The sequence below is a fragment of the Colletotrichum fructicola genome (assembly GCF_000319635.2).
Source record: "Colletotrichum fructicola Nara gc5 chromosome Unknown KSG_Nara_v1_contig04, whole genome shotgun sequence".
NCBI lineage: Eukaryota > Fungi > Ascomycota > Sordariomycetes > Glomerellales > Glomerellaceae > Colletotrichum > Colletotrichum fructicola.
Window position 1 is genome coordinate 4,317,619 of NW_027094054.1, and position 23,698 is coordinate 4,341,316.

General features: G+C 51.7%; 4 protein-coding genes across 4 annotated transcripts; 2 read left to right on the forward strand and 2 right to left on the reverse strand.

The window, feature by feature from the left end:
* Positions 1-6,832: 6,832 nt before the first annotated feature.
* On the forward strand, positions 6,833-8,213 carry efe (2-oxoglutarate-dependent ethylene/succinate-forming enzyme; the record flags this gene model as incomplete). The annotated part of the gene is made up of 3 exons (XM_032021065.1): positions 6,833-7,500; positions 7,563-7,669; positions 7,726-8,213. 3 exons carry the CDS (start codon positions 6,833-6,835, stop codon positions 8,211-8,213), a joined length of 1,263 nt encoding a protein of 420 aa, XP_031881945.1.
* Positions 8,214-8,720: 507 nt separating this feature from the next.
* On the forward strand, positions 8,721-9,154 carry CGGC5_v008001 (UPF0235 protein; the record flags this gene model as incomplete). Its single annotated transcript, XM_032021066.1, has 2 exons — positions 8,721-8,924; positions 9,008-9,154. 2 exons carry the CDS (start codon positions 8,721-8,723, stop codon positions 9,152-9,154), a joined length of 351 nt encoding a protein of 116 aa, XP_031881946.1.
* A 2,186-nt stretch (positions 9,155-11,340) lies between these two features.
* Positions 11,341-12,276, reverse strand: CGGC5_v008002 (uncharacterized protein; the record flags this gene model as incomplete). Its single annotated transcript, XM_032021067.1, has 1 exon — positions 11,341-12,276. One exon carries the CDS (start codon positions 12,274-12,276, stop codon positions 11,341-11,343), a length of 936 nt encoding a protein of 311 aa, XP_031881947.1.
* Positions 12,277-19,871: 7,595 nt separating this feature from the next.
* SKN7 (Transcription factor SKN7) lies at positions 19,872-22,021 on the reverse strand (the record flags this gene model as incomplete). Its single annotated transcript, XM_066151946.1, has 9 exons — positions 19,872-20,029; positions 20,087-20,317; positions 20,368-20,566; positions 20,634-20,828; positions 20,910-21,500; positions 21,551-21,691; positions 21,748-21,820; positions 21,878-21,894; positions 21,965-22,021. The coding sequence occupies 9 exons, from the start codon at positions 22,019-22,021 to the stop codon at positions 19,872-19,874; spliced, it is 1,662 nt and encodes a 553-aa protein (XP_066008583.1).
* Positions 22,022-23,698: the final 1,677 nt, after the last annotated feature.

Sequence of the window (23,698 nt, forward strand, 5' to 3'; positions counted from 1 at the left end):
TTGCATTCCCATAGCCTGAGCTTTGAGTAGAATGGATTCTGGTGATAGTACATATATGTGCTACCTGTGTGACTCCAGGGAGCTTTGCGTCCCGTCCAGTTTGGACTCTTGTTACAAAACTTTGCAAGCGAACTTTGCCACAAATTTGAAAAGCTTTTCGGAGGGATTCAATTCGGTCTGAAAAAAGCAGCAACATTGATCTGGAACAATCACATCGCCTGCGGTCACACTGACTGAAGGGCAATAGGTGATCCTTACCTCACTCTGCGGCAATCGACGCGGACAAGCCAAAGATCTCGAGCAGCCTACGCAATCAAAGGATTCAGGCATCTCATTCCGTAACGAAGAAATAATGAAGACATCGTCGAAGCAGGTCTTTATTTACGGGCCCACCTGTGCTCAACCTCTGCTGGCCTGGGTTTTGACTGGCGATGCAACTCGTGTCGACGAAATTGCGCAGCTCATCCAACCAGCCAGAGTCGAATGCCTCGCCCTCCAAAGATTGAATAACTGCAACTGTCCTGCGCCCGCCAAGAAACACGGCGCACCGATTCATGGTTATGTTATACAGTTAATGACGGAGTCATAGAGAAGAGAGTTTCGACGATGAGACTTACCGAGTCGAAGATGTTCAAGCCATTTTGACTACGTCCGATGGAAAAGAAGAAGTTGTGGGCGCGCAAATTCACCTGCACTATGGCCACAAAGGTTCACATTCTGAGGAGCTGTGGAACTTGGAATGGTTCATTGAAGAGAGGCTGGAAAATTGGATTGCGGTCCTCGAAGGAGAAGATGCCGATGGTCGGAGGTTGTGAGGATTGAATGAAACTTTTGTTACGAAGCAAGAGAACCCTGTGCATAAAATTCAGACACACGAACACCACATAACACACGCAGCGCAAACACAACGTCGGCGACTCGGCACACATCACACAAGGTTGCGCATTTATGACTTCATAAACAGCATAGACTCCACCAGTCGTTGGATATCAAACAAACACCGTCAATTGAAGTGGCTACGAAACATAATAAGCATAATGTACCGTATTTCATGCATGCCGGCAATATCGGCAGAGATGTTGTGATTATACTGCCCGCAAATTACCCGTTGCATCGAGAGTTCCTTTCAAAATTCTGGTCTTGATAAGAAATACAATAAGACAAGTTTCGTTAGCAACCCCTGTCACATTGTTGGTGCCCTCAGCTTTGTTGTTGATGGAATCTGTGCTCGGCAGGCCACTATTAGGAGGCGAACCATTGAACGCAACTTATGAGGATGGCGTGTAGGAAAGGCAGTACGCTACTGGCTTGAGCAAAAGTCCTCTTGGGCTTTTTGTAGTGACATACTCAATGCGATCTTTGCTTGAATACGTTTCTGAGGTGAAACTCGGAGTTGCCTTTGGGTATCATACCTCAGAGCGCGCGCGAATCATTGGGAAAGCCCTTCTTCTCAGACTGATTATTAGGAAATGTGAGCGGGCGTAATCACCCAAAAGTTGAATAATGGAATCCATTCATACAACAGCTGCAAGATTTGGTCTGATTCGGGCAGGGCGCCGACCGTTTACTTGCAGTAAGTTCAGCCAGTCCAAACTTCTTGAAATGTAATGTTTTGGCTAAAACCTACGATTTCCTGTCGTCCGAATACCTCGCGTTCCAGAACGTACCCGATCTACCATGCGGCCGAGTGTGGGGCAGCCCGGGGCCGGATTCACCGTCAATACCGGCGCCGGCCATGCAATGAGGAGCGAGAGCAGCACACCACACCAACGGGTAGACTATACTATCCGCCAATCGAAACTCTCCATCTGCAAGTTGAGTTTGTCTGGAAACTTCTGGCGCCTAGAGTGTGTGTGCTTCATGACCTGCAAGCAGAAAAACTATGTGCCAGCTTGCCCGGAGGCACGTGGCCGGGGATCTGGACGGCAGAAAGTCTCTCGAGAAGCTTGTCCTGGCAACGTGAGTTGCACGTGGAAATTTGGGCAGCGCGCGAGTCTGGGTAAAGCACAGGCCTAGTTTGCAGAGTTTCTCGAGTCTTGGCACCCCTCCATCTTCAAAATACCATGAATCACGAATTCGTCTTATTCGACGGCACGATCGAGAGCTCGGGCATTTCTCGATACACGGACGGTTCGTGGCTATGACATCCCATGGAGCAGAATAATTGCAGCCCATGCGTCATTCGTTAGTAGTAGCTCATTGCAAACATGGAAGCTCGTCGCTACGACAGAACCGAATAAGACGGCACATTTGCTAGAACTCAATAGTCGCCTGGACACCATGATACCGTATGAGGACCCATTCACTTTCTTTTTGCCATAGAAACCTTAGTTAGAGAATTCCACGGCAGTCATGATGAGAATGGCAGAAATTGATCCATGTGGTCTTGGAGACGTTCGAATAATCTAACAGCAGGGTACCGTGGCTATGAATGAATCCGGCGCACTGGTTTAGCTAAGGCGCATCGTATCTCGGCACGGCAAGTTGTAGCATCTAAACTCTGAAGGCTAGTGTATCATGCAGTCTTTCAAGATGCTCAGCTGAAGCCAGTCATTCAAATACGCAGTTACTGGCACAAGAACACATGGCTGGGACTTACTTTCATGTACGCGTCGTTCTCAAGCGCCTTATCTCAAGCGCCTCATGCACCTTATGACTGACAAGAGTAGAAGCTCCTGTGGTGGCTGCACACGACAGATATAAGCACGGGCTTCGATTATACAATCTGATTTTGCTTTTCATATAGCAAGATAGTAAAACGATCAAGATAGAGCTGAAGTTTGACTTTTTTTCTAGGAGATACTCGCGACAAGCGTTCAGCTCGGGGACCACGGCAGTCCTGTAGGCAAAGTGATTCCAACTTGCAAGAGCTCCTGTTTATCGCCTTGACTGGGAGCCTAGCTACTGTAGAATTCGCAAGACCCATCAAGGTTTCATTCGTAGAACCGTCGGTCCGGGAAATCGGAAATTCAAAATTGCAACTGGCTTATGGATTCGTAAGAAAGGGTCGCCTGGATTCGCAGCCGTCATCAAGTAGTCACAGTCTACCTCCATGCGCATAAGTATGGACTGCGTGTCTCGCATTCTACCCGCTCCGGTCAAGAAATGCCTCTTCTTAAGCGATCCGTGGAATCCGAGTCCGTCCTAGAGCGTTGAAATATACTTTCTGTTTACTCCACTACTTGTGGCTATGCTTGGGCTCCTATCCCCCCGACCTCCTGAGTCAGGAGACAGATGGACCCTCGATTTCGGTCCCACGAGCTCTGATATGATGACAAAGATGAGCAACAACGCGATGGGTGGAAGTCCAAACGTGCATCTGCGAATTAGCCGCCGTTTACCAGCTCAGGGGCTATTCGATGTCAAACCTACCTCCTCACCGCTCACCGCTCACCGCTGACCAGACTGTAACGTGGTTTCGTGGTTTTCGGCCTGTGACAATCTCACGCAGTGAGCGTTTGCTTTCTGAATCCCTCGACTCAGGGTGGCGCGCCTGCCGTGCATTGGTACCCTACGGCGAACCTTGATATCGCAACTAGTGTACGTAAGACTGTGATGTTTGAACGCTTGGCCAAATCTGTTACCACTGTAAGGTATTATGTCTCGGGTATCGAAACCCTTTTGGGAAGACTATGCCCGATCCTGATTCGTCCAAGACCATGTCGAGTCCCTCCTATAATCTTATTGCCAACCTCACGATTCAATGAGGCGTGGTTCGTTCTACAGAATTTGAGTAATGCATCAACTTCCAGTATCTCGAAAATCTCGAGTAATGTCTCTTGGGAGGCTCACGGTCGATTGCTTGCCAATCCAGATATCCTGGGGTAATCCTCCACTCGATGGAGTCGAATCTCGTACCCGTAACCCCATCAAAACGTCCGCATTGTCGGTCAGGAGGCGGTAAGCTTGGGCACCCGCGGTGGTCCTTTGTGGAACCAGATGCTCCCGCAATCATGCGATATCTTCGACCTGCGCCGAGCACTACCAAACGAACTGAGGGTCAGACATGATGTGCTTGCCAGGTGGTCAGCCAGAATCCACAATGGCAACATTCGATGTTGCAAGTCTAAAGGTTGCATTCTTGCAACGGAGTTGCGCTGCATAGCACGCTCATTGGCCGACGATACGAAAGCGTTTCTTGACTCTTGCCTCGGCGGTTGACCGACGGACGCTTTTCGGTCGAGTGCCTACACTACACTTTTGCGTGACAGAGGTTCTAGTTGCCTTCTATGAACAATTATGTAAATCCTGACTTGCTGTCATCAGCGGCAACGAATCAGTGCTCGCACGGAAACCTACTCCGAAACCTGCTGGACCCGGGAGTCCCTAGGTGCTGCTCCCATGGTGCGAGATCCGTCTCATCTTGACGGCGATTTGGTTCGGTTCTAGCCGTCTCTGATCTTACCACACACGTTTTGTGTCCTGGCCGCAAAATGAGGGAAATCTACGAAGCAAAAAAGTCGACGGCTTTATCGAATATCTTGTTTTTTACGAAGTGTCCTCATGAGAAACCGAGACCGTGAGACGGGGCGAAAATTACAGAATCCGTCGTATTGGAAATTGCGGTAAATGACGTGCCGGTTTTCGTGGTAGGGGTGCCTAGTTTCGCGGCTCGCGGGTCTCCATATGTTCTGGAGGCCCGGATCGGCCGGTGACCGGGCACATTCTGGCCGCAGTCCCTATTTTCTACCTTTTCCAACGAGTAGGGGTCCGTTGCTACTCCACGTGCGGCAGTCCTTTTCCATTTGATGCCGGTGGCCTCAGAAACCCTTGATTTCGACCATCGATCTGTGGTGTTTTGAATCCTCGAGCAGGATCGCTTCAAGCATGCTGTTTATCTTTCCCAATTATACTTCTCATCTCGGTGTGAAGTGCCCAAGTCGCTACTGTTAATTGACAGTTTTTCTACTCAACGGAAAAATATCCGTATGCGAATAAGAAAATTCACGGTCAGATCTGAAACGAAAATGCCGTCCGAAGCTGATGCCTGCCATCTCGATGCTGGATCCAATGATGTTCTCTGGAAAAGTGTCCGGCTCTTTTAAAGTTTGCCAGCATCGCCCCTGCTCACGTTGGAACCTCAACAGCAGTACAACAGTTCGACAGATTTCCGTGACCAATCATTCTCTAAAACTGTGAAACATTCATAGGAAACAATTGAACTTCTTCTGCCTAAGCAGAAGTAATACTCGCACTTCATCTATATCAAAGCTGGGGTAAAAGGGCTCTTTAATGTCTCTAGTGGTTGGTGTGGCCCATGGGGAAATGTTCAGCTCAACAATCCCATACGCACGACGGATATTTCAAAGGCCACATTTCAAATTGGCGATGCGAATGTGCGTGCGCAGCCACCGCATTTGCTTCCTAAAGGGGCAAGTCTAACATCCGGGCCGGCGCAGTGGATCGTGAAAAGATGGATCTCACGAATCATTACTTTGTAACCGGCTCGCATTCTGGGCCCCCACGGGTAATGACTCAGGTGTTGTCCGGGGAAGACTGCCGGACGTCAGTGGCAGCGGCATCTTGGATTCGAGAACTCGAGAACCCAGGTCTGAGCTTGGGCAGACATCCCATCCTCGCTGAAGTTGCGAATAATGACTCGCAGCTAAGGAATGTCAGCATTTCCGCCGTTGGCGACGGCAAACAGTATTAATAACCCGGTTTTCTGGTACCGACCGCGAAACCTCAGAGCTGGGGCTTTTGTCTGCCCAACCCCAGTCGTGAGTTGTTTATTACACTTTCGTATCGACCGGGGCGCGCCCCTTAGGAGCGATTAGGTATCAAAGTCTAAATACTAGTGGACCCCCTATTTGGTAACCTCAACAGTATCACTGCGGACTAAGACGCCGCGAAATGTGCTCCAGGGGTCCAGAATCTCGGCACGCCGCAAGTTGTCAATATGGACGCACTTGCCACATTCTGCCCAGCTTGCCAAGACAAGTCATTCCCAAGACTTGCGGCTTAATGCATCTGGAGCTTTGAGCACCTGCTGTTCTTGCTTGTTGACTCTTGATTCGTCCCCTGAGTCGTTGATATGACTGTGGCTCAACATCACTAGCTCGACTTCAAAATGAGAAGGACGGTATTTGATATTGCCAAGACCTCTTTTACCATAGCTGACGGCAAATTGGCAACTTCAATGTCCGTCTACATCAAGCGTCGTCTTTGCATTCGCTTATGTACCGGTGGGATGATTTGTATTGAAATGACCGACAAGTGTCCGTCCGCGGCAGGGACACTCTCCTGTAAGACTGCAGCAAGGGCTATTGTGCAATTGTAGTCCTCTTGACTAGAATCATGAGGAAGGTCGGTTGCAACAATGCAGTGGGCCTTTGCTCAACTCCATCGACTAGGTTCCACTCCCGCGCGTCGACAACACGTTGAGCCCCTGACCCTGACCTAGCCAAGCATCGTCGTCTAAAAGGATTCTCTATGTCGGCTGCTTTACCTGGTACAGCACACAATGCCCGTCTTTACACGCTTGAAATCTCGGCGAGACCCAAAACACCGCCTCTTCAAGCCAAACATCGTGAGAGATTTAACTTTGAGTATAAGAAATGAAGATACCTCGTCAATTCCGAGAAAAGTTAAAGCTGTATCCGAAGGCCCTGAGACAGTAACACTGCGTCTACAGCATGTGAATTGTAACTCCAAGGCCGCTTGGCGGTCATCACGGCCAGCCCTGGGACTTCTCCCCCCGGGTATAAAGACCTTGGTGACCAGAGAGGGAAGGAGTAGTCCGACTCGAGCATCACACACCAAGCACTTCATTCATAGAATTACCTTATCCCACAGAGCATACGAAGATACCTGAGGACCACAACCATCCAAGATGTCAGCCATCTCAAAGACCCTCAGCAAGCTGGCCCGCGGGGCGCGGAAGCCGGCTGCCCTTACTCAGTCCCGCCCCTTGGCAACAGTTCAAGACAACAACCTCGCAAAGATGGCCGCCACAATGCCGCCAGGCCACAAGGCGACAGTTGCCCAGCTCGAGACATTCACCCTCCCAGAACGCGTCACCGGCAGCAAAGGTGATATTGCCATGGGAAAGGCCCTCGTCGATGCCTGGCGCCGTGACGGTATCCTTCAAGTTTCCATGAACGACAAGCAGCAAGCCATCTTCAACGAGGCCACTGCGTCCAGCAAAGCTTTCTTCGCCAAGCCTCCCGCCGAGAAGGCTGCTTGTGTCGACTCTCAGAGCTATGCCGGCTACATCGCCTCCGGTGAGGAGATCACGGATGGCATTGCCGACTACTCTGAGATCTTCACCGTGACGAAGGACCTGGACCTTGCTGAGCCCCGTGTCCGCGCAAAGTGGCCCTGCCACGGCCCGGCCCCTTGGCCTGACTACGAGATGAAGCAGCCCATGACCACTTACATGGAGTACCTTGGTGAAAGTGGAGAGAAGCTTCTCCAGCTTACGGAGCTCGGTCTCAACGTCCCCGCCGGATCTCTGACCAACCTGACTGCCGATGGATGGCACCACATGCGTATCCTTAGGTGAGCCACACCCCACGATGGGTACCACTTTACTCCAAGAACATTTGCTGACTCGGTCACAGATTCCCTCCCACGCACAACACCAACGGCAAGGGCAAGGAGGGCCGTGGTATTGGTTCCCACACTGACTACGGTCTGCTCGTTATTGCCGCTCAGGACGACGTTGGTGGTAAGTTTATATAACCTGATGTGTATCTCGCCACGACATTCTAACATGACCTGTAGGCCTCTTCATCCGCCCTCCCTATGACGGTGAGCACTACGCCAACTGGGAGAAGAGTGCGGCTGGTATGAAGGAGGACGATGAGAAGTGGCACTACGTCCCTCCCGTCCCCAACGTCTTCACTGTCTTCCCTGGCGACATCATGCAGTACATCACCAACTCCTACCTGCCCTCCACCCCCCACAAGGTCGGCCTGAACACTCGTGATCGCTTCGCCTTCGCCTACTTCCACGAGCCCAGCTTCCAGGCCGTCGCCAAGCCCCTTCCCGGCTACGACGTCGGCCAGTCCCCCAAGGAGGGCATCCACTACGGCACCCACTTCACAAACATGTTCCTCAGGAACTACCCTGAGAGAATCACTACCAAGAGAATGATGGCTGAGAACCGCCTCGCCAAGCTCCAGGATAAGGAGCTGCGCACCCTTCCTCCCAAGAAGGAGACTTACATTCCCAGCGTCGGGCGCCAGTCCCAACAGCAAGCTTCTTTGTAAACACTGAATTTCTTTTACTACTAGCGACTAGCGAAAACAGGTTGGAAAAGTCGGATCAAATGTCTAGCGGCGATGGAAATACCAGATTGAATCATGAACACAGACATTTCACTACTATATAGAGAATAAGACACATTAAGTCTCTGATTCCCTTCGATGCAATATGACGCAGTGAGTCAGGTAGTGAGAGATCGCAGAGCAACACTTGAAGTTGGGGTTAAGCTTATTGATCGGCAAAGTTATGTCAACTATCACTTTTTCCATACCGCCCCCTCTGTTGGCGGTTTAATTTATCTGCACCTGAAACTGGGTCACACTCGTCAGTGGGCAGCAAGATGCATTCAGAGTTCTGACGGTGCTCGCTTGCAATTACAGGCGCCAATAGCGTTCTTCGGAGGCCTGAGTTTAGGCCTCGTCATCCAAACCCACCAACTTCCCCACAACCTTACCCACAACACCTCACTCAAACTTTACCTCGTCCCTCGGGTCGTCTAACCACTTCACACCATGGCGAGCACAGCGATTCGATTCGTCGCAGGAACCAAAAAGTCTCCCCTTGGAACCCTGTATCTGCAATGCCACGTCAAGCCGGGTGCATCTCGAGTTCGCGAGGGCGTCACGGCCGTGACCGACGCGACCGTCGAGCTGTGCGTCTCAGCACAGGCCCGAGAAGGCGAGGCGAACAAGGCAGTTGTGAAGCTGCTTAGTGAGGTAGGCGGGCTATCGGAGCTTATTTTGCAACAACTATTGTTAATATTACTCTGATTTGAGATTGTACTAACATAACCCACCAGGTCCTAGGACTTCCAAAGTCTGACCTGACCATCACTCAGGGGCTCAAGTCAAGAGACAAGACGGTCGCCGTTGGCAACGTCAAGGATGGCGATGGATTCATTGCGATGATCCGAGAGAGACTTGCCAAAGCTGCTGAGGATGACTGAGCCAAATGGGCAGAGAAAACGAAACGACGAGATGAAGAAAGACACCCAGACGACAAAAAACGATCCAGTACAAAGCGCCTTCCAATGATGGCGCGCGTACATCCCCTAGATCATTGGTTCTCACTATTGAAATTCATGTTCTTCAGACTGGAAAAATTTTTCGATTATTTTCTCCTCGTCACAAATCTTCCTTCCACTCGAGAATTACATTTAGGTGTCAACCTTCCCAATACCTGCCTGACCACATGCCAAAACTCTCTCGGGGTTTCAGGCAGCCCACAAGAGATGACTGGGTGATTTGATATCCATCAACACTCGATTATTGGAAGTTTTTCATTGACCATAGCTAAATTCTATAAAATCCCCAGTTCAAACCATCCGGTTAGGCTTTAACCTTCCTTTCTACGGACAATCTCAACCGGGCATGATGAAACAGAAAATCATGAAGCTTGCCCTGGATTTGGCGCAAGAGTTCTAACATGTAGAAAGTGGCTATACTGAAATGGGGGGGCTTGTGTCTCCTGTGAGATGTTGCCTCTCAGTCTTGCTTGCTCTGCCATGACGTCTCTCCTTTTTCCTTCTGACTATTGTCCATCCATTCGTATCGCAGGTTACCGCCTGCGAACACACCTTGATGACTGCCGCATGACTCTGAAGCAGACATCGTTGGCTTTTGACACTTATTGTTACCCGTACATCTCTGTCTTTCAAATCGTTGAAGAAGTTCATTGTTCGAGGTCCGCCAAAGATTCCCCAATTAGCTCCATTCTTATAGTCAAGTTGGACATAGTGCGACTGGTTTTTGATGTTTTCGTCCCCTAATTCGATTTCAAATTTGATAGACTCATAATCCAGTTCTAGCGTCTTTAAATTCGGTAACTGGGCTAGCGCGTGGAACTGAGGGGCACGTATTTCCATCGATACAGAGCGATCTTCCACACAAAACGCGACGTTCTCGACTTTGGCCCAGAGTTTTGAACACTCTGCGTTCGGTGCGTAAAGCATGGTCCAAACCGCATCCGTATAGTGTCCCGGGGGTAAGAAGAAGGTGTCGACACGCGGCAACACCCAGGTGAACGGGTTTGGTGTGCCTTGGCACGGGAACTTAAAAGGACGAAGAGCCTTTTCCGCAAGCTGGCGACAGTAAGAGTTGATATGAAGGATGTTAATAAAATGTTTGAAACGATCTTTGGCCACTCTCCTTGCCTCCCGGTTCGACCAAGTGTCGATCAAGAGTTGTGTACGCGGGTCGCCCATATACTCGCGGCATGTTGATTCCAATGTCCAGGAAGCTGGCTTAACTGAAGCCTTGGCCTGTTCAATGGCAAAGCCAATAATTTCCCACTTCAACTCATTTGGGAGATGTGGTGCGGCCACCGCATCATCAGAGCGGAGCTCACTCTTGCTTGCCTCCTGTGCAAGATGTTGGGACACCGGCTCGAGGTCGTGGTTGTCCGCTTTTTGTTCAAGGCGCTTGGGTCCTGACCTCTTATTGCGACTCTTGCGAGGCATCTTGGCTTCGAATAGTTGTCAAGGCGTTTATGGTAATCTTGTCGTTGTAGGTAGGGTGTGAAGATGGTCGTCAAATCCTGTGCTGGGAATGTTCAAGCCAAGTAGCTGGGTATATATGGTTGCATCGCAACTATCTCCGTTGTCCGATACCGCGATGTCCACGCCTAAATTTTCGTACCTTTTTCTCCTCCACGATATTATCAAGGTACCTTGGAGATTGCTCAGACAGCACCTGGCTGGATACCCCAAGATTCACGAGTTCGTAGAGGTCTTGCTATGTGGTTCGAAGGTAGCAGGGCTTGCATTTTCAACTTCGTTTCATGACAAAGTATTCAGTTGAAAGCTTTGCTGGAAGTGCCTTCAAAGCAGACGGAGAGACTTTGTCTTAGCTCACCAACTTCTTTGCCTCCATCTTTTACCTGGCAGTCAGCGGCAACGGGTGTATATATTCCAAAAAGCTGCATCACTTTGTATGATCTCCTAAGCATCATTGTACGGAATGCATCTAAGCGATAGGTTCAGAGCTTATTGACCTTTTGTCAATGAGCTTTCTTGAAACCTCGTAATACTGCGAATCTCTTGCATAATTGTAGGCAGTAGGTCGAGTCGTATCGGAAAGTATATTAATAATAGTATCTGGCGCTCGACAGCCTTTTCGTCTGCTTCAGAGCCATCTACCAAGCCGACCCAAGAGGTGGAAGAGGCATAGCCATGGGCTGACCATCAGCCTGGATGACAATCGAGGTTCCAACTACGAGACAATCCAACTCGCCGATTACATCTTTGCTCATTACGCAGGCATCCCTATCATCATAATTCCATGTGTCGTACGCAGCCGTCCACTCCTGGAGGATACCTCCCGCACCAACGCCACGTCGAGCAACGAGGGATGCGCGCTTCTTGGCTGCCGCCTCTGCTTCTCCGAAAATCGTCTTTTCCATCCATTGCATGACCCACGGGTCACTGGCCAGCTTGTCCTCAATGATCTGGGTCATTTCGGACGTTCCCATCTCGGCGATGGTTCCCTCTACAGCGGCGGGGGCCAGACCTCCAAGGGCAGACCCAAGGACGGCACCAGCAAGAGCGAGAATCTCAACTCCCAACACTGCGTAGAGGACCGTCAGAAGCGGGTTTGCGCGGCCGCCTGATCCGATGACGATGCGGTTCGGGTCACCGGGTGAGTCCTGGGTGATGGTCCATTGCGATGTTGGCGGGTCTTCCAGCGTGATCTGGTAACTGGTGCCGTCGACGTCCAGGCTGAACGTCTTGGAGGAGTGCGACCCGATGCAGCCGTCAAAGAGGCCACCGTCGATCTCAGTTTGGAACGTGAGAAAGCTTGGGGTCAGGCTCTCATCAGGGTTGTAGGCGTCAAGGGTATGTTGTCCATCCATGTTCGCCAAAGCCGACCCGATGTCGCCAATTTGCGTAACCTTCTTGTAGTAGTCTAAATAGTCTTGGTAGGTGCTAAAGTCAGAGCCAAAGGAGTCGGTGAGGCTTGTCTTTCTGTAGGCAGCGTAGTAGGAGGTGAGGTCGTCTGTTGAGTAATCGCTAGGATCTTGGAGGCAATTAGACCCCAAATCCATGTCGACGGTGACTGGAACGTTGGCCATATTGATGATTGGCAGCATAACTTGCATCCCAGCTTCGCAGTATCGAGCCAAGGTCATCACGGTCACTAAAGTGACTAGTGAGGTGCGAGAAAGCGTCATTCTGGCAAAGATCTTGAGGATGTGCTGGTTTTGCCCGTGATTCAGACTTTTGGTGTCAGAGTTATGGATTGGAGTGCCAAGAAAACGAACGTTGAAGCGAAGACAACGTGAGATTTTAATACTCGTGTGGTAGCCATGGAAAGCTCGCCTTTCTACCTAGTTCCGTCCATAAAAATTGAAAGCTTGATGCTCAGAGTTGAACACCTACCAGCAATTACCGTCTGCTGTTCTAGAAGTCTGCCTGTCTTACATGCCAAGAACGGGTCTGGATCGTGCTCTTTCTTCAGGTCGGCACTTGCAAACAATGCCAGCTTATTGACTGTGCGTGGCCAAGTATGCCGCAAGCGGTTCACCAAATAAAGCCAACTCAGAAGGCGTTAGATTTTCTCTCTGGCGATTCCTACCTTGACCCACGCTTACCAAAGTCAAGTACCGACTTCTTGGGACCAAATCCACGTGTGGCATGGTTTGCGCCTTTGACTTAGCCAGCTTTATGACGCCACCTTCCCATCGGTCGGTGACAGCAGCGTGGTGGCTTGAGGGAGGCTGGAAATCTACTGCCCACAATCTTCGCAAACATCAAGATAGCATTACCAAAGGACCAATTCTCGGATATCTTGAACAGCACCTCGCGGACGATGCCGGGAACGCAGCAGGCGACAAGCAATCGCGTCCGAACCCTTCTTATTATTCGAAGGGCGCAACGGGACCTAGTGAAAGGTTCTACCGAAGGAGGGCCTGTTGGGAGTCCCCGAGATGGTGGGCTAGGCTTCGTATCATTTCTTTTGCCTGTCGCACGTGCCAGCTATCTACCTGCCACAATGTCTCAGAAGCGGCGGTGACTCCCTTCCTGGTGGTCTCATACATTTGGTTCCTTCAGCCAGCCCCCAAGGAGACGGCAATGATGTTTCGGGCCCTTACTCAGCCGCTTAAATTGTAAGAGGAATGTTCACAGCTTGTGGTAAAATGCCAGTAGATTCCTGAATTCAAAGTCCCTGCAAGCAGCAGACGAAGTAGATCTGGGCTCAGGGATTGACCAGCGTTGCCTGGACCAGTCAATTGGGCAAGAATTATCATACGAGAAGAACACTCCCAACCAAACACGAGGTTGGGCAAAACCTTGTGTGTTGCTATTTGAGATTTGGTATTGGCCAGAACAAAAGCCATATTCGTGGCTTGAAGTTAGGAATGTGGCGCTGCAGAGGTGACGGAATGAATTTCGTGCCACATTGTCTCATGAAATTTCATCGTGACCTACTACTGAAGATCAGTGACATATTGACGATGTCCTCAAGGCCTGATCCCCAATATCCGGTCTTATAGTGTATCTGATAAGTCTTCCACAGCTAACGACTCTTTGTCACTCGAGACCTGCCAATCGGCCTCAGGAGCTTTCAAATTGGCCTCATTCTTCAGTAAGCGGTTACTATGGGAGCATTGAATATCAAGATTGCTGTCACTGTTTGTCTCTGATCGTATGGCTACTCAAGTGAGCCAGGACGAACTTCACCAAACGCAAGCATGTCTCATGGACTAGGCCTAAGGCAAAATCTCCGTCAACAAGCGAGATGCTGAAAATAATCAAACTCGATGCAATAATTTCTTACGCGACAGGAATGATAGGCATCTGGGAGACAAAGTGAGGACTTCAGGCATCTCGCGATCTTCTTCCCGTGCGATGGGCGGCGAGGATCGACGCAAGGGGTTGGGCGGCCGAGGGGCAAATAAAGGATACCTAACACGCCCAGAGCATGAGATACATGGCGAATACAGGAGAAATAAAAATGCAGCTGCATATTTAGATAAATGCATATTGGCCGGGCAGCCACATAAGTAAGTACGAGCCGATTCTCAAGGTTGATGTGTTCACGTCTCGTTAGATGTCAGTGGCTATGGGAATATGTCAATGATACATACTGCAGGTCTCGAGATAAGGTAACATCTTGAGAGAGGCCCGGGGGGCTTTAGAGGAAGTTGCCGCAAGGTACTACCGATGCTTTGAGGCAATCATATCCATTGATAATATATGTTTTTGAATGGTCTGAGAAGCCCGTGTAGAGTATGTTTGATATCATTGACTATTTTCTGTCACCACGATGTTTCGGTAGCATTCACATACTGGTAAGCCTTTGGCTTCCCAAGTACATCGGAAATATTGTAACCATCATTCTACAGGACTTCAGGGGGAGACGTACGTCGAAGCCTTGACCACCACTCTGAGAATTTAGAAGGACGCTGTAAATGTTGGATGGTGGTGAAGTATCGAATGAGTCCATAACAGCAGTCATTATTTCTGACAGTAAAGACCATAGACCAGACCTTGACCCTCTAGCCAACTGGTGTCATTGATGCAGTTTGTAAGTACCATGCCTTGTCTTTTTTTGCGCTCCGTCGTGCTTTCAGAGTGCAATGAGATATACCTAGATACATCGTCCTTGTGTAATGGATTTGGTCTTTCTCGTGGTCGAAATATCGTTCTAGTGTGCAAATTCATCGGGTGAGAAATAGGCACTGAGGTGTTGAGAGTACATCCAAGGTACACGCACAGTAACAGACAGACCAACCTCTGCGTGAACACCTGACGCGGCGTTTCGAAATCCATTCCCAGAACACGGAAATGAAACTGAGTATTTGATACCTGATAAACAGCAAGCACCGCGGCGTATGATTGGTAAACGGGACATCACCTTTTGGTCTTCACTGAACCACTTCCCCATGCCCTATCCGAAGCACGCGTACAGTTGGCACCCCGTAAGTAGGAATATCACAAGGTGCTTCGACCTAAAGTGCCAGGGATTACAAATCTTCGTCGTCAATGGCCAATGGGCAGTGGGTATTTGGATGGGTGTAAAATGGCGTGATTCGTCGAAAGTGTGTAAGTCGCTCCGGATTGTAAGTATGGGTAGAACGATTGATCGTGAATTGATATCCCGCTTCGCTCGTGACCGAGGAGAAGCCTCGATCATAAGGTATGACATGAACTGTTATCAACTCACCTTAGAAAAGGTTCATCGCTACCACGTAAACCATTATCAGACATAGATATTAGATCGTATCAGTGCAATTATGCTTAATTTCATGGCCCCTGCCTACTTTGATGCCAAGATCGCGGAGTAAAACGTCCTATCCTCCTACCACCGACCGCACTAGCTCTTCACTCACAGGCAGATGCGAGGACCGGTGACTCACAATAGCCAGCCCCCCTTAACAAGTCTTCAGCCGCACGCACAGTGACGGGGGAAATTTGGGACTTGTCCCGTTATACGAAGTCCGACCCAATCACTGCTGGAAGGGATAGTGTCGGGCTTTCCTGCTTGGGCTTCTGTGTGCCGAAAACATGCCCCTCGAAATGTCTTTCCAACGCTGAAAGAATCAACGCCATCGCATGATTACCAAACCACCAGACGCAACGGTCGAAGGCGCTTTTTAAAATGGCATGCTCGGGCTGAGAGGTGTGAAGGGGGGAGGGGCAAAGAAATCCATGACCAATTACCGAGTTTTGAAAAGGGCGTCGCCTGATGATGTCTGAGACTCACTTGGAGAACTCGGTGAGCTTGTTCAAGACGGTGATACCTGTGACTTGTCTGAGGGCTCTCTTGAAGCCCACCACCTGGAAGGAAGAACACCACAAGCTCACCGACTCAGGGAAAAGAGGATGCGAGGCCGATTCAGTGAGACGTATGTACGCGTAATCTGACCACAAACATGACGCAATTCTTCAATGCCTCAAATGCCCCCTTACCAGAAATCACCAAGAACACCAAGGAGCAAATATGTAGCCAAGATAGCACAAACCCTATCACTGCATCTCTCGCGATGTTACACGAACGTTCCAGGCCTATGTGACCAGAAAAGGGCGAAAAAGCAAACACCATCGCCCGTGTCTCGCTCGCAAAGCACCAAAACCTACCATTCCCGCCAATGTCGTCCATCCCAACCCAAAGCACGTCTTCTCCTGTCTACCGCATCCTCCTTTCTTTTTCCTCATCCACAGATGTCGCTTTTACATCAGAGATACCCATATCGCACGTGTGTGGTGGGTACGGACCGCTCATTGGGAGCCAACGGGCAAAGGGAGACGGGAGAAAGTTGGGCAGATTCCCCTCTCGGCTGGCCTTGCGCTTCGGGGCCCCCGTTCAGCTAGCCATGTGTCGAGACATGAGTGATCGTCGGTTCGGTCACATCTTTCCAGGATGCTGGGATTCCGCGCGGGATGAGGGGACTGGGGCAGGTAGGGGCCGGTGAAGACATTTCAGCTCGTAGGCATGGTATGGAAGACGGGATGAGGCAAGGGACAGGACGATCGGCTGATAACCATCCACCCTCCATCACGGGAAGAAAGATGATGGATGGCAAAGAAAACAGCAAGCACCGAGCAAATATGGGAATTGAATGAATGGGGGGTCTCGGGCCGAGACCCTTCTTTGCGCCCTTGCTCGCTTCCAAATATCTCTGGCACACCCTCAAAGTGCAAAAAGAAAGCCTTTCGTCCCGCGTGGTGTGTTCGGCCGTCCCAAGCTTTCCCATCCTAATCAATCATCACATCATCCGAAGAATGGAGACCGGACTTCCAGATCGAGATCTTCGCTTCCGAGAATCCCATCCTTCTTCACGTTATTTCGGTCAATTGCCCATGCCGACACACATATGTGTTCGCTTTCGGAGAAGCCTATCCAACGTCGGATCGCTTGTTTGGGATGCATGAAGAAAGAAAGGGGCACTCAACGAGGGAAATGGGTATTTCAATCCCCATTACCCCTTCCTTCTTTGCCAGGTGCAGTGTGACTTGCCGACGCGGGTAGTTGCGACCATCTCGCATGAAGCCCCCCCAATGATCCGAATCTAGACCCAGCCCACGGCCAGCACCAGCCAGTCATCTTTCACCCTTTAGGCAGGACCCCTTAGCCAACAGCCTAGAGTGGAAAAAAGCAGACCACTTCTCTTCCCACAGACTCATCTCGACTTTCCTCGTTTGCCTCCGACACAATCACACCCACCAGCTCCGTCGCTTCCGAACTGTTCGTTGCCCTCATTTACGACGACGACCCAGCCCCTCGCCTCGCACGATGAGCAACAACTTGACCACTTCCGTCTCCCTCGAAAAGCTGAGCTGCCCTTCTCGATCGCCGGACGAACGCCCAGAGCTTCCCATCAACAGTCGCAGATGACCCCCATGGCCTCCGGAATTTGGACGACAAGGGTCTAAATGGACCAGACCCTTTCCACGGCAGGCATGCAAGCTACGTCGGTGGTGTTATCGAAGAGCCTCGCCCGTCACTAGCCAACATGGCTTCTTCCGAGCGCTTTATTGTTCACCAGGCACGCACAAAACGTCGATAGGGTCATCTCTGTCGAACTTTTCTGAGCAATAGCGACAAGTCTCCTACATCGAGTCTCAGACCCCGACAGAAGCAGGGCCTGGACACAGGAACAGTACCTACGTGCTACATCTCCGTCGACTTTCATTGAGATGTCTAAAACACCAGCGGCATCATCCGTGATGGGATCTTGTTGAACGACTTCCCTGGGCTCCCAAGTACTCCGTACCAGTATCTTGCCCAAGAAGTCGATACTGTCCGCTGCCATCGGAAACCTCACTTCAGAGGAACCAGTCACGAGCAGTCACACAATCCTGACCGCTGCCCTCCCTCATCTCCGCTGGCCACAGTCACTGGGACTAGACCCGAATGGCGATGACTGTCTTGACATGTAAGTCCCATCTCGTCCCATCAGCCCCCATACGCATCCAGCATCCATCCACTAACACAACATGCCAAGACCACCAATCGCCAACCACTTACGCAGCAACCGCCTGACTTCAAGGGTCCAGCCCATCGTAGCCCTCAAACGGGCTTCGCTTGTGCTGCAAGGACGTTTGGCTAGAGGAGCCTGGCCCATGCGCCTTGGCTTTCCTCGTCCCAATTCCGGCCGACGTTGCCTTAAACTCTGCAGACCTCCCACATCAGACGGACGCAGACGAACACCCTTCAGGCCTTCCTCTCCCATCTTTTTCCCCAGACGAGTCTGCCTGCTTTGCACAGACGTGAGATCTGTTCCATGACATCAACAGATTTCTCACATCTCAACTCGAAAACTCCACACCCTCCATGCGCGAATCCCATCGATGGAACCTTACTCGCGGTACAAAACGGTAGCCCTACGAAAATCCCGCCCTCAGAAACACGTTGCCGCTCGCCCCGACTTCCGAATGGTAGCAGACGAGCATCCTCTGTGGGACCAAATCTCTCCTTCCCGCGGGGCGCAGCACAGCAGCAAGGTCCCTTCGGACGAAAATCCCCGAGGGAAATCAGAAAACGACAAACTCACACGCGCGTGGTACCGTTGAGGTGAATCCCAGAGTTCTAGGCCCTTCCGGACCGCCTTGGCAGGGACCCCGGCCACATCAGACCACCGGGCGCCACACTGCCGTGGTCCAGACCGCAATCGACCGCTCGTGAGTGCGGGGGGTCCCAGGCCTCAACGCTACACACACCAAACATTACGGACCCATCCAGGCCCCTTTCCCTTCCAAGCCGCTGCCCATTGGCACTCAGTCACCACCCGTACGGTTTTGCTATGCTGCGGCGCTGCGTGTTGTCCTGCAACTGCGCGTCTACCCGCAAGGGTTCAGGGTCCTGGGTCACCCGAGATCTGTATGACAACCCCGGGCCTTGCAGAGCACATGCTGGGTGGAGGACTGGAAAGAACACTGGAGAGGCTTACGACAGCTCAGAAGGGTACCTACGGATACTCAGCTGGCAGGTGGTGCATCCCTCTGACTCCCTCACTCTGCTGCGCCTTTATCTATGCCCCGGGAAGCTGGCCGGGAGGGCAGGGAATCACTGGCGAACCACTGGCGAACCTACGTCCGGGCGTCCCGCTGACCAACCCGTATGTCCACATCAAAAGCATCGCATCCTGCTGTGGTCCACATCGGGTCATCTAACGAGCAAGTTCTCGTACGCAGCGAAGGTAGGTATGTATATATTCGTGACCAGGAGTTGATCCTCTTCCTAGATGGCAGCATATGGTTTTCCAAATTCGCCGTACGCATCCCTTACAGGTTCTAAACCGCGAACCAAAAACTTCCCTCCCAACGCCGATCACTGAGCCTGTTGGCCGCAAAGGCTTCTGTGCCTCATTGGCCATGATATCTGGTCATCATCCATGCCAGAGTTGACAGGCGACATGCCCTGTCGGTGGACATCGTCAGTCGCCATCATTCTCGACGAACTTTTGGTATCATGCGCCAACTCTACTTCCTCCTCTTACAGTTCATCGCTTTGTCGCTCTGCACTACTGCCGACCCTTTGGGTATAGTAATCTGGAAAGAACCTCCGAGAACCTTGACCTGTCGACCGTCTACTCGACACAGTCAGAGTCCCATGTGTGGTGGAAATGGATCAAGCCGTCCGACCCCAATTAGCGACAGCGACGATTATGCTGGCGCGAACTTGGGGGGGACCGCAGTTTGATGTTTTAACAGTTGTGGTATGTTAGGCGTATCCACCCTGTGGACCGTACAGCCTTTGCCTCTTTTCCGGGCGATCATCCATATGGTCTGGTACTCGCATTTGCTGCATGCCTGGAGGCATGTTTTGGAAGTTTGGGCGTTGCGCAGATGTTGGAGTTATCACCATTTGCGCAGTGTTGCCTAGTGGGTAACCAGTCTCAATATTGGTGACGTTGGGTGATGGCTGGTGAATCTGACCAGGCGAGTGCCAGGAAGTAGTTGTCGCTGGCGATTGACTAGGAGTCGAGTCGAACTTAACACCGGGGTTCATTGCAGGCACGCTCATGTTGGCGGCGTGCAGCTGAGCAGCCCCATGCCCAACAGCAAGATCGTCCTGAGGCGCATCCTTGAGAAGGTGTGCCACATGCTTGCGGAGGATTCGCAACATGCCATCTTTGGTGAAGGGTTTCGCCAGAACATCATTCAGGCCTGGGAAAACGTCAATGCTTGCTCCACTACATTCTGTCAAGAAAACTTACTCCAGTTGAAGTAGTGGCTAATGTCTTCAGGGCGAATATTGGAGGTCATGGCGACGACAGGGACATCAGGGTGCACCTCACGGATCAGCTGTGTCGCAGACACGCCGTCCATCTGAGGCATGACGATATCCATGAAGATGAGGTCGTAATGCCCGGATGGCACCTCCTTACACTTGTTGACGGCGTCGATGCCGTTTTCCTAGACGGTTGTCAGCTGCTGGCACTTCATACCTCTACAGAGCAAATCATCTGCAATCTCAACGTACAGCAATCTCGACGATACACTCCATCTGCGTCAAAAACTTGGAACCGATTCTCGAACACGTCCGGTCGTCTTCGACGAGGTACACCCTCGGCTTCTTGCGGCCCCAAAGTCCCTTGTCGTTCGAAGGCGGGCGCGGGGGTGCGACGGCGGCTGGAGCTGGTGTGGCCGGGCCGGGCTCAGGCTTGACAACCGGGTTCTGGAACTCATTCATTGGCAAGGAGTTCAGAGTGTAAGGGATATTGTTGAAGTGGTCTTGGGACAGCGGATCGATGCCTACATTCTCGCCCACAGGATAGACAAGATGACGCATGTTCAGGTGCTCAGCGGCCATCATGGGCGGCATGCCGGCAGAGCCAGCCTGGAACATGAGGCCAGAGGCGGAGTCTGGCGGAGAGCTCTGCGCGTACATGCCGTTGAGTCTTTCAAGCTCTTGGTTTATTGCAGGGTTCGTCTGCACACTGGAGAGAAGTTCCCTTGCTCGTCGCAACTCAGGGGCATGCTCGTCGACACCGCCGCCATTCATATGCGGGTTTTGGTAACGGGCGCCTCTCATCCTGTCGTCAGCATGCCCCATGTAGTTGAGCAGCTCGTGTTGCGCCTGCCTCTGAGCATCAATTATTTTGTGCATGGCGGTGACATCAGCGAGAAGGGTCTTATTGGTGCGTTGTATATCAATGACCTGTTCTTGCAGCGCCTGCACTTGCTGCTGTTGCGCGAACAGGGTCTCCTGGAGCAAGTTGATGGATTGGTTAGTTGTGAACTGGTCTTCCGTCTGCTGCGTCTTTCTTTGTGCGGGAGCCTTTCGTCTGATATTGTCCAGGTTATCTTTCCTGTCAGCCCGGAAGGCCGAGTGTTTGAATTCCCAGGCCTGGAAATGAGTTTAGCTTCAAGGACCGCGTGATGTGTCGTGCTCCCTACCTGCTTGCCGTATGGCGACTCGTTGTTCTCATCGTTGCGCCGCAGCTTATGGAAGTCGTACTTGTTCAGCTGTCGGACAAAGCTAGAGAAGTTGCTGTGCTTGAAATGTTTCGGCAAGATGTCGTTGGTGAATTTGTCGGTCTACAAGCAGGTTAGCCTATTGTTGCCCTCCATCCCTGCGTACGACTGCCGCGCACCTCCAGAATGACAAATGTGTCGCCTTCGTTTCCCCATCTCACAATATTCGAATAGGCCGGATCTTCCAACATTCTGTTACACATGTCAGCCACGGGTCAATATTGGTGCGTGTCGAAGGGGTAGCCGGACTTGTAGAGTTTGCGAACCTGCGCGCAGGAAGTTAGCATGGTGGATCGCACCAAAATCAGAGACGAAGTCGTCAGGCCATGTACTCACAAAATCGCTGGAGTTGCTGCCGCCGCCTTGGGCGGCAACGCTGTCAGGTTCGGGCATGATGGGCGCCGAGGGAGGGGGGAAGCAGTCGTCGAGAGGATGTGTGTCTGTCTCCGGTGCTTGGGGACGGGTGACGATGGAAGATTTGGAGTTTTAGGAGGACCGGTCGATCTCGAAGGCCTAGACTTGGTTCTCGAAGTTGCAAGACGGAGCAACGGCCCGCTTGATAGGAATTTTTCGTCGTTCAGTGGAAAAGAAAGGTACAATCGTCGGAAGGTGTCGAGTCCAGAAGGGTCCAGGGATTTGGAATCGAAGCTGGCGAGAGGGCAGGGCAATCTCCACCGAAGCTTTGGCAGCAATGCAGTCGTATCCGGTTGCGGTCTCTTGCGGGAATGGAAGCTAGAGGGTAGTAAGAGATCTAAGACAGTAGAGGCCGTGAGAAAAACATGCAGCCGGTAAATCGTGGAAATGGGCCGATCGATGCAGAGCGCTAGAACCGAGTGAAGGGACGGGCGGGCTCGAGTGTAGAAGGAGTTGAAGGCTCAATTGGGCGAAAGGTGAAGTTTCGTGGAGGTCAAGAGACAAGATCTTAGAAACTGGGAACTGGCGCAGGGCACACAGAACAGAGATGGATGGCGGACCCGACGTGGAGCAGGCTTGCTAGACCTGGTGCTGGGATTGCTGGATTGGTGCAGGTGCAAGTTCGCTTTCTGGGCTGGCTGCTGGAGGTGCTGCTGGAGCGGTGCTTAGCTGGTCCTGGTTCGTACAGACTGGACCCGGCCGCCGAGGGAGAGGGAGGTACGGGGACAGACGGGGGTCAAGGGGGGAGGGGTGTGGGTGACTTGGGAGACTTGAGTGACTTGGGTAGCCCGACAGGGAATGGGGTTGAATTGGATTTGGCGGCCTGCTGTTGGACGAGAGCAAGAGGAGGAGAGGAGGAGAGGAGACGGGGGATGAGGTGTGCGTGTGAGTTGTGGTGTGTGGTGTGGTGGTGCGGTGTCTCTGGAGACTGGTGTGCTGTGCTGTGCTGTGTGCTTGCTGCGTTCTGTGTGGATGATGGTGGATGGATGTTGCTTTGCTGGTTCTGCTTGGTGATGGGGTACTTTGTACTTTGATCTAGCGCTGGGCGGCGGCGCATGAGCTGGTACCGGTTCCCATTGGGTGGTGGTGGTGTTGGTGCTGATGCTGGCGCTGGCGTTGCCGTTCGCGCTCGTACTGCCGCAGCCGCAGCCGCTGGCGTCGTCGTCGTCGTCGTCGTCGATGCTATCGCCTTTGCCTGCCCGGTTCTTGGGTGCTGCTACTGCTCAGGCTCAGAAAGCAGAACGAATGCGAGGCAGCAGGGAAGAATTCAACCCTGGCGATTCGAGTGATGCAGGGCACAGGTGAGTGTTGTCGGCGATGGATGCTGGGGACTGTGGGCGGATGCGAGGCGCAAATCCAATGCAATACGACAACGATGGGAATCGCGAATTGGAAAACAGTGGGCGGAAAGCGAGAGCCGAAGGCTATCGGGAGACGTGCCGCTGGATAGGTGTCTTGTCTATCGCAGCCTGGCAGGTCACACACAGATACTGAGTAGGTGAGGATGATGAGGAGGGAGTGAGGAGCCGTCGGGTCGGCTGGACGAGAAGGGAAACACGGTGGAGAGAGGGATGGGAATTCGTATGTTGGAATTTGCAGTGCTGCAGCCTTTGAGTGCCCGTGGAACAGTCTGCGAGATGCGAATTTGCCCAGATG